At 41.9% G+C, this 14,034-nt stretch overlaps 1 protein-coding gene across 1 annotated transcript in view; it reads right to left on the reverse strand.

Annotated features, from left to right (window-relative positions):
* Window positions 1-2,297: 2,297 nt before the first annotated feature.
* ndc80 (NDC80 kinetochore complex component) overlaps window positions 2,298-14,034 on the reverse strand; it is a 31,480-nt gene continuing 19,743 nt past the window's right edge. The window contains exons 11-17 of the mRNA XM_056290135.1: window positions 6,602-6,807; window positions 6,036-6,188; window positions 5,481-5,570; window positions 5,062-5,154; window positions 4,133-4,263; window positions 3,724-3,826; window positions 2,298-3,066 (exon numbers count right to left, since the gene is read on the reverse strand). Coding sequence (XP_056146110.1) covers window positions 2,920-3,066; window positions 3,724-3,826; window positions 4,133-4,263; window positions 5,062-5,154; window positions 5,481-5,570; window positions 6,036-6,188; window positions 6,602-6,807 — 923 coding nt within the window. The 3' untranslated portion in view covers window positions 2,298-2,919. The remainder of the gene's footprint in view (window positions 3,067-3,723; window positions 3,827-4,132; window positions 4,264-5,061; window positions 5,155-5,480; window positions 5,571-6,035; window positions 6,189-6,601; window positions 6,808-14,034) is intronic.

Raw genomic sequence — 14,034 nt, forward strand, 5'->3', positions numbered from 1 at the left:
TGACACACAGAGAGGCAGAGACACTGATCATCCATTTGCTGGCCATTGGGAGGAAAACATATTTTAATGTAGTTTGAATATATTTGTAATGTATGACCACCAGCTGACTGGACTGATAGATTTCCTTTAAAAATGGACCTTGAATAGGATCTTAAAGACCACTTGGCTGCTAATTTGTGATTTCTCTCCCTACAGGACATTGTAGACATGGAATGAAGAAAAACATGAACTCAAGTCCCCTACTCGGACTGCAATCTGGCAGAAGATCTATTTAAGATATTTGTTTCAGATGACTTTTTTTTTTTTTTACTGTTATGGTGACAGAGGCTAGAACAACCCCCCCCCCCGAACAGGTGCATCGACTGACCAGAGGAGGCACTAGTGCACCGCCCAGGAAACACACCCACACCCACAGCCAGTTGTGTCTGTAGGTACACCAACTAAGCCGGGGGTCACACGGGGACTCAAACCGGCGAGCCCCGTGTTTGTAGGCAACGGAATAGATTGCTACACTACCTGGATGCCTCCTCTAATGTGTCACTGTCAGTTTCCTGGCCTTTCTTCTCCTCACCAGTGCAGTGATCAAAGATAAGATTAAGAGCCTCACATACAGTATATCGTTGTCATTGTGCTGCCACAGAAAGAATTGTGAGCAAGGCCTCAAAAAAGCTTTATATACCAGAGCTGCGAAAAAAAGTAATACAGAAACAATGTTGTGATTGTTTGCAAGAATGCCGACAAGTGTGGTTTCCGTGGGTGAAAGGTTCTATTTGGGAAAGGCTCCTGTGGGGGTTGCCATGGAAGCCAAGGGGAGTGAGGTGCGTGTGCTCAAACACACATACATGTGGGGGGGTCTGGGAGAGGAAGTGGGTCCATCTGATTGAATGGGCATCTGCCTGAACTCAATTTTATACACTGAATGTAGTCTTACCCATGACCGGTCATTTTTGACCGGGAACGCCAACAGGTGTACAAAATTTGAATAAAACACCCAAAATTTAATGAAAATTATCCAACAAATTGTTTTATGGGGGTTCCCCCTTTTTTGTCCCCAACAGTACTTGGTCAATTACCCTATTTTCCCGACCCGTCCCCTTCTATCGAGCCAGGGAGGACTGCAGACTACCACATGCCTCCTCCGAAGCATGTAGTCGCCAGCTGCTTTTCACCTGATGGTGAAGACGAAATGCGTGGGAGGATCATGCTATTTCCCTCAGCCCCCCCCCCCCCAAACAGGTGCCCCGACACCAATTAACATTTGTGTGTTAGATGCCCTGTGTGGACAAAGTCATGGGACCTTATGACAATCAGATTAAATGAAGTACATTTTTCAGAGAGAAAACTTGTAAATCGGTCCAATTAAACCGGAACACAACAGGAGGGTTAAGACAACTGAATGACTTTTAAGGATAATATTTGTCAATGAACTTGACATGATTGAATTAATCATGAATAATATTCAATAATAGTTTTCAATGAATTTTTTTTCACAACCCACAGAAACCCTGTTAACTCGCTGCTCTAAGTCTCCTTTCAAACAAGAGAAAAAAAATTGTTGCAAATCTTTTTTATTTTAGCATGATAAAAAACAACACGGGCGGCACGGTGGCACAGTGGTTAGCGCGGTCGCCCCACAGCAAGAAGGTCCTGGGTTTGAACCCCGGGATAGTCCAACCTTGGGGGTCATCCTGTGTGGAGTTTGCATGTTCACCCCGTGTATGCGTGGGTTTCCTCCGGGGGCTCCGGTTTCCTCCCACAGTCCAAAGACATGTAGGTCAGATGAATCACCCATACTAAATTGTCCCTAGGTATGAATGTATGCGGGCGGGTGTATGCCGGCTCTGTGTGATGGCCTGGCAGCCTGTCCAGGGTGTCTTCCCGCCTGCTGCCCAATGACTGCTGGGATAGGCTCCAGCATCACTGCGACCCTGAGAGCAGGATAAGCAGTTCGGATAATGGATGGATGGATGGAAAAAAACAACATCCAATTGATGTCTATGCCGAGACAGAACATCCATCTGTCCATTCATTATCCAAGCCGCTTATCTCAACCGGGGTCGCTGAGGCCCATCCCAGCAGTCATTGGGCGGCAGGCAGGGAGACACCCTGGACAGGTCGCCAGCCCATCACAGACAAGACAGGACCACCTACTGTATAATTACAAACAATTCTCAAAGTTTTATTCAAACCAAAAACAAGCTCAACATTACAAACAATTCTCAAAGTTTTATTCAAACAAAAAACAAGCTCAACATTGTGTAACATAAATAGCACAATCTGCAACATATACTAAGGCAGTAAAGAAGTAAAAGCCTTCCTGTTTGTTTCCCACAATTTTTAAATTAAGAGAGGGAAACTATAATTTAAGAGGGCTGTGTATTTTTGAAACATGTAAAGTGAGAACCAATGTAAAATACAGATGTATTTCAGTTTTGGGAGTCAAGCTATGGAACGGTCTTAATGATGAGCTGAAATTGTGTAGTCACTGTTGAGTTTCAGAAAATCTTTAAAATACAAAATAATTAAGGATTACAACTTAGTATGAATTCTTTTTTTCTTCCTTTTGTAATTCTGATATTCTAGTTTAACTCAAGAACTGTATGGGATAGGCAACAATAGGCCTTGGGCTTCAGGCTATTCCTTTTTCAGTCATTGATTGAGTTTTGTTGTGTGAAATGGACTGATGTAAATTTGTATGATGATGTTTTTTTTCTGCCTGTCGTATATACACACAAATGTAAAATGTATGACAGAAATAAATCATTCATTCAAGGCAATATGTGTTATGTTTATTTTAGTAACAGAACAAGGTTTATTTATCAAAATTTCATGGTCAAATTGGTGACAAAACCGAACAGCAAGAGGGATTCAGGAATGGTTACACACCTGGTGGCACTTCTCAATGTCTGTTCAGATTATTTATTTGCTTGCCTCCCCAGTGAAGCTCTGTGCCTTTGAAATGAAGGGCTTTGCCATTTGGCGGAGATTTTGTATTTCAGCCTCTTCCTCTTCTATCGCCTTTGTGCAGATACGCTGCACTTTGCTGTGAAGTTCCTCCAGGGATCTCTGTTGGTGTAGCAGAACCATAAGAGCCAAAGGTCAGCCAAATACAGTGCACTCAATTCCCAACACCAACACCCCAGTCAGGATTTTTGCTCACATTTACCCATTGAGTGACCTGATTCATTTACTTTAAAAAAGGGATCAGTAACTGGGATCAGCTTAGTCAGTAACTTAATATAGTGGACAAAGTGAGCGTGATATGAACCGTCAGTTTCTGAAGGACTGTTTTGAAGCCCAATCATCGTTTTAAGCGTCACTATGTTGTGTTTTTGAAGAGCAGGTTTGCACTGTGGAAGTAGGAGGGTGGTGACTGGCTGAAGCGAAGCTGCCAAAAGCACAAATTAATTCTGAAAATGTTTTCAGAGGAGGCAGCAGAAGCAGTCCCGCTATTGACTATGCCATGCAAATCACAGCACCCTATTCCAACCCTATAATCCTAATCTAAATTTAATTGAAAAAAAAATCACCATTGTGATTACACCATACAACAGAAGTGAACTTAGCAATCTTCGATAGCCCTGTCTGTGCCTGTCAGATCTACGTCAGAGTTTGTTTTACCACATTTACATTTCCTTTGAGTTAACATCCGGTTTGCGGTGGTATCTAGGACAGAGGCCAGGTTTTCAGTCATTACAGTTTGCAAGTTAGATAAAGCTTTACCTCCACAACAAACAGGTGGTTGGCAGCAGTGGTGAACACAGAAGCGAGGTTGTTCACAACTGTTCGTCTCTCCTCATTGGTTTCTTGCAGCACTAGGTGGTACCTGTGAGAGAACGGAAACCCATGTCTCTTTTCTGACATAACCAAAGGCAGTGGAGAATGAGGTGTTTTAGTTTTCATGCTCATGCTTAGCCTTTATTTTGTCATGAGAAATTGGCAGGGTCAGAGTTGTGACATAAATGGGTGTCTCAGAGCCTTTGAGTTGGGTTACTGCAATATTTTGGGGTGGCCATTTTGGATCCACAATCCCCAAAGTTCATCACATAAAATCTGCCTGCTAGAAAAATATGATCTGACCCTGTAAGGCAGTCATGCTGAGGATGATAAAATAAATAAATAAACCCCTTACTGCTGCTGTGCTGCCTTAAGTTGTTGCAAAGCTTCATCATAGCCATGGTGTACTTTCTTTTCTAGAAGCATCTGATGGTTTTCAACTGAGTCCACCTCTGCTGACCACTTCTGCTCCTCAAGTGCATGCTCCTACAAATAAAATACATTGAGTAAATTAAATGCATGAGTAAATGGTGAGAGCATTAATGACAAATATATTTTTTCCCACCCCTTTATAATTTTTTGTTTTCTCCCTGCTGAATGGGCGACAACAGTGTTCCAAGTTAAGAGGACCTGAACTAAATGGTATCCGGTCATTCCATTATGTATCTTATGTTATAGTTTGATATGCACGGGTGGGCAAGAGTTGTGCTTTAAAAGTAAATACATATTTGCCCACTTAGAAAATGCAGTCATGAAAACTTTCATTTTCTGTTATGTACAGGCAAAACAAACAGCTGCTCAGCGAGCCAACAGAAAAGATACTAATGGCGTGCAACACCTAAAAATAGGCTTTTTATCTACGGTACAGTACCGCGCAATAGAACAGCAAAACTCTAGATGTTAACTCTGCATGCATCAATATGCCTCTACAATGTGTATTTTATGTAGATAGTTGCTAGTAGGCTACACAATGCTATATACTGTACGTGTACTAGAACCTAATATGCCAATTGCACAATTGTATGTCTTCCACTTCCGGTGTGGGGAGATGGCAGCGCAAAGTCACGTTTGCAGCGGCCTCATCCAGTACCGCTGTGGGAATTTTTTTTTTTTAGTTTAGATATGTGTGTTAGTTTGGATAGATGTGTTCTTGTAGTTTTTGGATATGTGTTTTTGTCTGTATTGCACTGCTGTGGGCTGGGGGAAATTATGTTTTGTTTCATTCATGTGTGCAAGTGCATGAAATGAAAAATAAAGTGTTTCTGACTCTGATGTCATCTGTACCTGCATGTCATGCTCTAGTCGCTCATCAAGCCTGCGAATCTGCTCTCGCATTTGCCTCAGATCATTCGACTTGTCCAAGATATTGGAATTCACCTAGGAAAGACACTTGACTGTGTTAATGCATCTCAAGAAAAAAACACACACACCACACAGAAACTTTACCTGCATGTACCTCTTGGACTCATGATAGAAAAAAACTAAGAGTATCACAGATCTTGGCAAATTCCGCTCATATTTTAAGATTGCACAAAAAGGAGGCCAAGACAACTCTCAAAACATAAGTTACGAATATATTGTGGACTGGCTTTCGGTCAGAAATGAGTAAAATTTCATCACTGAATCAATCTGTACATGTATTAGAGCAATATCGATTGAGGAAATGCATCGAAACGCAATTGCAAGGCATGGCATTACTGTACCTGCTCGACAGACTCCTCTAGACTAAGCTTCATGTTGGTTAGTCGACTGCTTTCTTCCTCCACATTGCCAATCAGTGTTCTCAGAGGCATCTGAAAATAGATCACACATTAGTAAGAAACACTACCAATTATCACAAAATAAACGACAGAATTTAACAGGCCTATGATGGAATAAATCTAAACATTACAGCACAAAAATACATAACTAAAGCAAAAAGTGTAAAGCCAAACTGCTAATTAAAAAGAAACAGTGAGCTAAACTTATTCCATTTTTCTTCTGTTGCTGTGAATTTTCTTCTGTTGCTGTTAATTTAGAGCCATAATTAATTTAGAATAGTCTCTCTTCAAAGCTATAGCTAATCATGCATCTACCCGCACAACTGAACTACAAAACTGGATGTGACAACCAAATTGTTCCAAGTCCAGTGAGCAGAAACCATTGGGTCCACTGGAAGATCCTACTAAGTATATTAGTTCTCTGCAAGACCTTTACCCACTTTCTTAGTGCAAGTCAATGGTTTGGATCTGAATAGAAAGGTTTAAAGCCTTGCATACCTGTATTTGTGTCTTATGCTGGACAATAGTCCCGGGTCCATAGTCAGAGGAGCTCTTGATCTCAAAATCATGACCGCCGGCATTCTCTGCAGAAACTGGGATCAGCTTTAGTTTGCGGGCTAGTTTATGGTATTCCGCTAATTTCAGCTCTGCCTGGAATAACAGGTGGGGGGTGGGGGGGGCCGTCTCACAGTCAAATCATTCTTCAAATTAATTTTTAGGGCAGACTAGTGTGGAATATGATCAATGCTGACCAATTACAGTAGGTTCAATTTCAGCTGAGAATACTACACACTGGAAAACAAAATGCATGTCATACCACCTGTTGTGAAACTAAGCCAAAATCCTCACTGAACTTCAAAATGCACTTTCTAGATAGATTACTTCCTAAAACTTGTAATAAGAATATTAATTGCAACTCTGACAAAAAAAGATTCCATTTTAGCTTTATCATAAATGATAGAACCTGTGCGATGTGTCCCATCATGAGCTGAGCATGTCATTCGTCCATTGATCAACAGACTCAGATTCTCCTCCCTCACGTACTACAAGGAAGACATACATACATTCTCTTTGACTTTGGCAAGAGTGATCTCTTCATTCCACACGTGCTGTTGGGCCTCTTCCATGGTCTTGGTGAGGCTGGAGATGGTCTGCTGAAGCTCCTTCTTCTCTCTGTTGATCCTTTCTACATCAGATGGAGTAAATTTCTGGTTCTTCAAGATGTGCTGCAGTTTTTCCTTCTCCTGATTTACAGATTCCACATGGTGACCTGCAATGACATAGTGTGAGTGTGCAAATTAAGAGTTCATACGCATTGTCAAATTTACTGACTTTCCCCGTTTTTCATGGCCGTATGAACCCTGCAAAAAAAGTAAAAAAAAAAAAAAAAGTTGAATCAATTCATCTAACATCACTTATTGACAGAAACATTTCATCACTCATCTAAGTGACCTCTTCAGTCTAAACTGACTGCAGGTATCCCCACCCTTATAAACAATAGTTGCATAACTACCGAAACCAATGACCAGTTTCATATGCATATTCATGACCATTAACTACAGTTTCAATAGCCATGTGTACCATTCAGAGGATTTGGGAATGTTTGCAATCACAGTATTGTAAGATGGTGACAGATGTACTCTTAGCCCCCCACCTCCCAGTTCAGGGATGGTCATCCAAAGGAGTTGAATCAAGTGAATCACTTGATTCAACTCCTTTGGATAACCATGACCTGGATGAATGATAACATTCACAGACATGTTCAGGGATGGTCGTTACCTCTTCATAGATGGCCTCTTTGATTCCCCATTCAAACCAGCATTCCTCCCTATCAAGGATATGCACATCCTCATCCTTGAAAGAATGGCCACTGGCCTGAAGATGGGTGTGGACTGCAGAGTCCTGGCCTGACATGTTGGTTCTTCTGTGTTATGTTATTCTCTTGGCCAGCGTTTGTTTAGTTTCCCCAGCGTAAAACTAGTGGTGATTCCATATGTGGCGGGAGAGTCACAAATGTCGAGACGTGTATTTTCCAAACACCAAGTCTCAGCTGCTTTAAAACTCCAAAAAACACTGTGCCAGAAATTGGTCCACGCCAAGGATCAGGTCCCCCAGCAAACAGCAATATAGTGTACAGGGATGGTCGTTCCCTCTTCCCACAGAACTGTATTGTTTATAAGGGTGGGGATACCTGCAGTCAGTTTAGACTGAAGAGATCACTTAGATGAGTGATGGTACGTTTCTGTCAGTAAACATCATGTCCAGATGAACTAATTCAACTTTGATTTTCTAACCTGGATTATTGAGCATGCATAGACACCTTCAAAAAAATGGGGGGTTTTCTGTTTGTTTTTGGGGTTTTTTTTAAATCAGGTATATGTTGATTAATTTCAATCATCCAGGTAAATAAATAAAAAAATAAATGAATATCCAAAAGAGGTTTAAGTCCAAATCCATTCAATCACTGGAAATTACCTCAAACTGACAATGTCCAGTGAATAGATTTAAACCTCTTCTAGAGTTTTAATTAGGCAAACAAAATGAAGTCTCAGCTGAATACACAGCATTGATTAACTGCAAAATTCCCAGCACCACTTTCCTTTGATATTGTTGCCATGTCTGACAAAAGTTCCAAGATGAGCTCTGCCAAAATAACTAGGTTAGGTAATTACAAAAACTTCAATGTCAGTTCAATATGTTAAATACACCAATATACCAAGCTGACTTCATTATTTTCTTTGCCATATATCACATTTTGTTGATGTTAATTAAGACACAAACGCCAATAGCTCAAATCATATACCAGTTTGAAAATTCTCCTTCAAGCCCTACTACTACCACTTTCAGCTGCTCCCGTTAGGGGTCACCACAGCGGATCATCCGTTTCCATTTCTTCCTGTCTTCTGCATCTTCCTCTGATACACCAGCCACCTGCATGTCCTCCCTCACCACATCCACAAACTTCTTCTTTGGCGTTCCTCTTCTCCTCTTCCGTGGCAGCTCCATATTCAGCATCCTTCTCCCAGTATACCCAGCATCTTTCCTCCACACATGTCCAAGCCATCTCAATCTTGCCTCTCTTGCTTTGTCTCCAAACCGTCCAACTTGAGTGGTCCCTCTAATATAATCGTTCCTAATTCTGTCCTTCTTCGTCACTCCCAATGAAAATCTTAGCCCAACCTCCCTTAATTACTGTTGATGTGTTCAGTAAAATTGAGATGTACACTGCAACTAGCTTCAATATTACATCAGCAGTAGGTAGACTAAGATGAGTGTAGTAACTTATTCATGCAGATGCAAGTGTTTTTTCATAGCTTTTATAAATCAAGGCCAAAGTGTGGTCTCTCATAAAGTAATCCATAAAGGCACTTCCTGAAGATCACATTTAGGTTCAGGAGATTTAATAGTGCTCCAAACTAAAATTTCACACTGGTGGCACTGGTGCCACCAAGTCTCTCAGATGGTAACACCAATGCCCAACTTGGTGCCACCTCTTTTGTTTTGTGGCATACCATAAAAAATAATGAGTATTGTCCTAGAAATGTTTTAATATTCCTTTACCAGACGTGTTATATTTATGGGGAAATTAGGAGAGGGAGACTTTGTATGAAATAAAGACTTGTGCAACTTTAATGTCCCATGTTTGAAGTTGATTGTGGCTGTAACGATCTTTACAGTAGCATAGTTTCCACCGGCACCCTGCTGGCCAACAGTACTGGTGGTGGTCATTGGTAACCTGGGCCTCGACCGATCTGGTATGCAAATCTGATTTATGATCCGCATATTTGATTTGGCAAAGATTTTACGCCGGATGCCCTTCCTGACGCATTTATCCAGGCTTGGTACCAGCACTATGAATTCGCTGGCTTGTGTGTTGCCAGCACCGGAACACCACACTCTGCACAGTGCATTCCTTTCATTTCCTTGTTCAAGCTCACCCAAGAAAATTCAACTAGCCATTTCTGTCATAAAACGTGTATCTTTTTGCCTTGACTGGCCAGCAGGGCCAACCCTACAAACGCGAATGTCCCTGACTGATTGAGTGATCAATTTAACACAACTTGGCCACTGGATCAGGTGACCAATGATGGTTCCAGCTAGCGGAGACCAAAAACATCACTGAAATTACACGATTGGTTGGATGACCAATGACGTTGCCGATAAACATGGAAGTGGGTGTTTCCCTATTGGCCATGAATCAGCACAGCAGTTCGTACTCTAACGAACATATTATATTGCTACTCGTGGACACTACAGAAATGCCTCATTACAAAAAAGGTCCAATTCACAAACAGCAACACTAATAGCCACACGCAGTTAGAGTGAAAATTATTAGTGTCTCCAGAGACTTGGTGGTAACTGAAGCATATTTATAAGGGATGTCATGCCCAGACTTTCCAGTGATCATGGCAGCAGTAAATGTAGCCAGGTAATTATTTCATATAAAATAAATAAATTGATGCTATTTAACTGTATAAATAACAACCCAGCCACTAAGGATGCACAAGCCAGTGCATTCTTAGTGCCGGTCCCAAGCCCAGGTTGCGCCAGAAAGGGCATCCGGCGTAAAATCTTTGTGAAATCAAATATGCGGATCATAAATCAGATTTCCATACCGGCTCGGTAGAGGCCCGGGCTACCAACGACTGCCACCGGTACTGTTGGCCAGCAGGGTGTCGGTGAAAACTATGCTAATGTTGGGCGAAGAAGTGGGAAGACATGTCCAGAGGCAGCGGGAGAGGACGAAGGGTAGGAGTGTGGAGATGAAAGTCGGAACTTTGAATATTGGCACCATGACTGCTAAAGGGAGAGAGCTGGCTGATATAATGGAGAGAAGGAAGGTTGATATACTGTGTGCAAGAGACCAGATGGAAGGAGAGTAAGGCCAGGAGCATCGCAGGTGGATTCAAACTGTTCTACCATGGTGCCGATAGGAGGAGAAATGGGGTAGGGGTAATTCTGAAGGAAGAGTATGTCAAGAGTGTGTTGGAGGTGAAGAGTGTGTCAGACAGACTGATGAGTATTAAGCTGGAAATCGAAGGTGTGATGATGAACATTATCAGCGCATATGTCCTGTAAGTTGGGTGAGATGGAAGAGAAAGAAGAATTCTAGAGTGAGTTGGATGAAGTGGTAGAGAGGATACCCAAGGAAGAGAGAGTGCTGACTGGAACAGACTTCAATGGGCATGTTGGTGAAGGGAATAGAGGTGATGGGAAGGTATGGTGTCGAGGAGAGGAATGTGGAGGGACAGACGGTGGTGGATTTTGCGAAAATGATGATAATGGCTGTGGTGAATACATATTTCAAGAAGAGGGAAGAACATAGGGTGAGGTATAAGACTGGAGGAAAGTGCACACAGGTTGACTAGATCTTATGCAGGAGGCATGATCTGAAAAGAATTGGAGACTGCAAGGTGGTGACAGGAGAACGTGGCTAGGCAGCATCAGATGGTGGTCTGTAGGATGACTTTGGAGATCAGGAAGAGACTGAAAGCAGAGCCAAGGAACAAATGGTGGAAGTTGAAGAAGGAAGACTGTTGTGTGGAGTTCAGGGAGGAGTTAAGACGGGCACTGGGTGGTAGTGAAGAGTTGCCAGATGACTGGGCAACCACTGCCGAAACAGTGAGGGAGAGCTAGGAAGGTACTTTGTGTGTAATCTGGAGAGAGAAAGGAATACGGGGAGACTTGGTTCTGGAATGAGGGAGTACAAGAAAGTATAGAGAAGAAGAGGTTGGTAAAGAAGAAGTGGGATAGTCAAGAGAGATGAAGAAAGTAAACAGGAGTACAAGGAGATGCGGCGTAAAGTGAAGAGAGAGGTGGCGAAGACAAAGGAAAAGGCATATGGTGAGATGTATGAGAGGTTTAACTAAGGAAGGAGAAAAGAACTTGTACCAATTGGCTAGACAGAGGGACCGAGCTGGGGAGGATGTGCAGCAGCTTAGGGTGATGAAGGATAGAGATGAAAATGTGTTGACAAGCGAGAACAGTGTGTTGAGAAGGTGGAAGGAGTACTTTGAGGAGCTGATGAAGAAAATGAGATGGGAAAAAAAGAAGGTTGGATGATGTGGGGATATTGAATCAGGATGGATTAGCAAGGATGAAGTGAGGGCGGCTATGAAGAGGATGAAGAGTGGAAAGGCAGTTGGTCTAGATTACATACCTGTGGAGGCATAGAGGTGTTTAGGAGATGGCAGTGGAGTTTTTAAGTAGATTGTGTAACACAATCTTGGAAAGGGAAAGCATGCCTGAGGTGTGGGGAAGAATCATACTGGTACCGATTTTCAAGAATGAGGCTGATGTGCAGAGCTGTAGTAACTAGAGGTATAAAGTTGATCATCCACAGCATTAAGATATGGGAAAGAGTAGTGGAAGCTAGGTTAAGAGGAGAGATGATGATTAGCAAGCAGCAGTATGATTTCATGCCACAATAGAGCACTGCAGATGTGATGTTTGCTTTGAGAATGTTGATGGAGAAGTATAGAGAAGGTCAGAAGGAGTTACATTGTGTTTTTGGATTTAGAGAAAGCATATGACAGGATGCAGAGAGAGTAGGTGTGGTATTGTATGAGGAAGTCGGGAGTGGCAGAGAAGTACGTAGGAGTGGTGCACGATATGTATGAGGGCAGTGTGACTGCGGTGAGGTGTACAGTGGGAATGACGGATGGGTTCAAGGTGGAGGTGGGATTACATCAAGAATCGGCTCAAAGCCCTTTCTTGTTTGCAATGGTGATGGACAGGTTGACGAACGAGATCAGGCAGAAGTCTCCATGGACTATGACGTTCACAGATGACATTGTGATCTGTAGCGAGTAGGAAGCAGGTCGAGGAAAGCCTGGAAAGGTGGAGGTATGCACTAGAAAGAAGAGAAATGAAAGTCAGTAAGAGCAAGACGGAATATATGCGTGAATGAGGGGGACGACAGCGGAATGGTGAGGATGCAAGGAGTAGAGGTGACAAAGGTGGATGAGTTTAAATAACTGGGGTCAACTGTTCAAAGTAACGTGCGGAAGAGAGGTGAAGAAGAGAGTGCAAGCAGGGTGGAGTTGGTGGAAAGAGTGTCAGGAGTGATTTGCAACAGAAGGGTACCAGCAAGAGTGAAAGGGAAGGTTTAAAGATAGTAATGAGACCAGCTATGTTACATGGATGTTGGCACTGACGAAAAGACAGGAGGTGGAGCAGGAGGTGGCAGATTCACCTGACCTACACGTCTTTGGACTTTGGGAGGAAATTGGGAGGAAACCGGAACAACTGGAGGGAATCCACACAGACACGGGGAGAAAATGCAAACTCCAAACAGAGGACAACCCGGGGCTCGAACCCAGGATGTTCTTGCTGTGAGGTGACCATGCTAACCACTGCGCCACCATGCTGCAATTAATTTTTTTTTTCTAATTTAATAATTAATTTTTTAATTAATTGTATTGAATATCCTAATATTAATGTAATAAGAATCCTAATAGTCTGAATGTTCTCATTCATCCAGGTCATAGTTATCCAAAGGAATTGAATCAAGTGCAACTGGACTTGGTTATATATCCGTGAAGACGTTTCGCCTCTCATCCAAAAGGCTTCATCAGTTCGTGCCTTTCTGACTAGACCAAGCTAGTCTGACTGAAGAATCCTGTCCCTGAAGAATCCTAATAAAAATAAGAACGAACCCAGGACCTTCTTGCTGTGAGGCAACCACATTACCCACTGTGCCATCGTGCTGCAATTAATCAACTAATTAATTTATTTATTTATTAATTGATTAATTTTTACAATTAATTGTATTGAATATCCTAATAAGACTTTCAAAGGTAGCTGTCCTAAGTGATACAGAAACTTTCGGTCTGTGTCAATTAAATATGTCTGGGCCATGATGACTGGATCACAATTCAGCTATTTTGAGTTAAAAAAAAAATTAACTGTTTAATCTGTGGTAATTACTATAACAGACCGAAGCTAAAGAATCAGAATAATGTTTATTGGCCATGTAGGTTGGCACATACAAACCCCAATTCCAATGAAGTTGGGATGTTGTGTAAAATGTGAATAAAAACAGAATACAATGATTTGCAAATCCTTTTCGACCCATATTCAATTGAATACACTACAAAGACAAGATATTCAATGTTCAAACTGATAAACTTTATTGTTTTTTGCAAATATTCACTCATTTTGAATTTGATGTCTGCAACACATTCCAAAAAAGCTGGGACAGGGGCAAAAAAAGACTGGGAAAGTTGAGGAATGCTCAAAAAACACCCGTTTGGAACATTCCACAGGTGAACACGTTAATTGGAAACAGGTGAGTGTCATGATTGGATATAAAAGAGCATCCCCGAAAAGCTCAGTCATTCACAAGCAAGAATGGGGCGACGTTCACCACTTTGTGAACAACTGCGTGAGCAAATAGTGCAACAGTTTAAGAACAACATTTCTCAACGTACAGTTGCAAGGAATTTAGGGATTTCATCATCTACATGATTTTGATGATAATATCATCAAAAGATTC

This window comes from Lampris incognitus, chromosome 1, assembly GCF_029633865.1.
Source record: "Lampris incognitus isolate fLamInc1 chromosome 1, fLamInc1.hap2, whole genome shotgun sequence".
Lineage (NCBI taxonomy): Eukaryota > Metazoa > Chordata > Actinopteri > Lampriformes > Lampridae > Lampris > Lampris incognitus.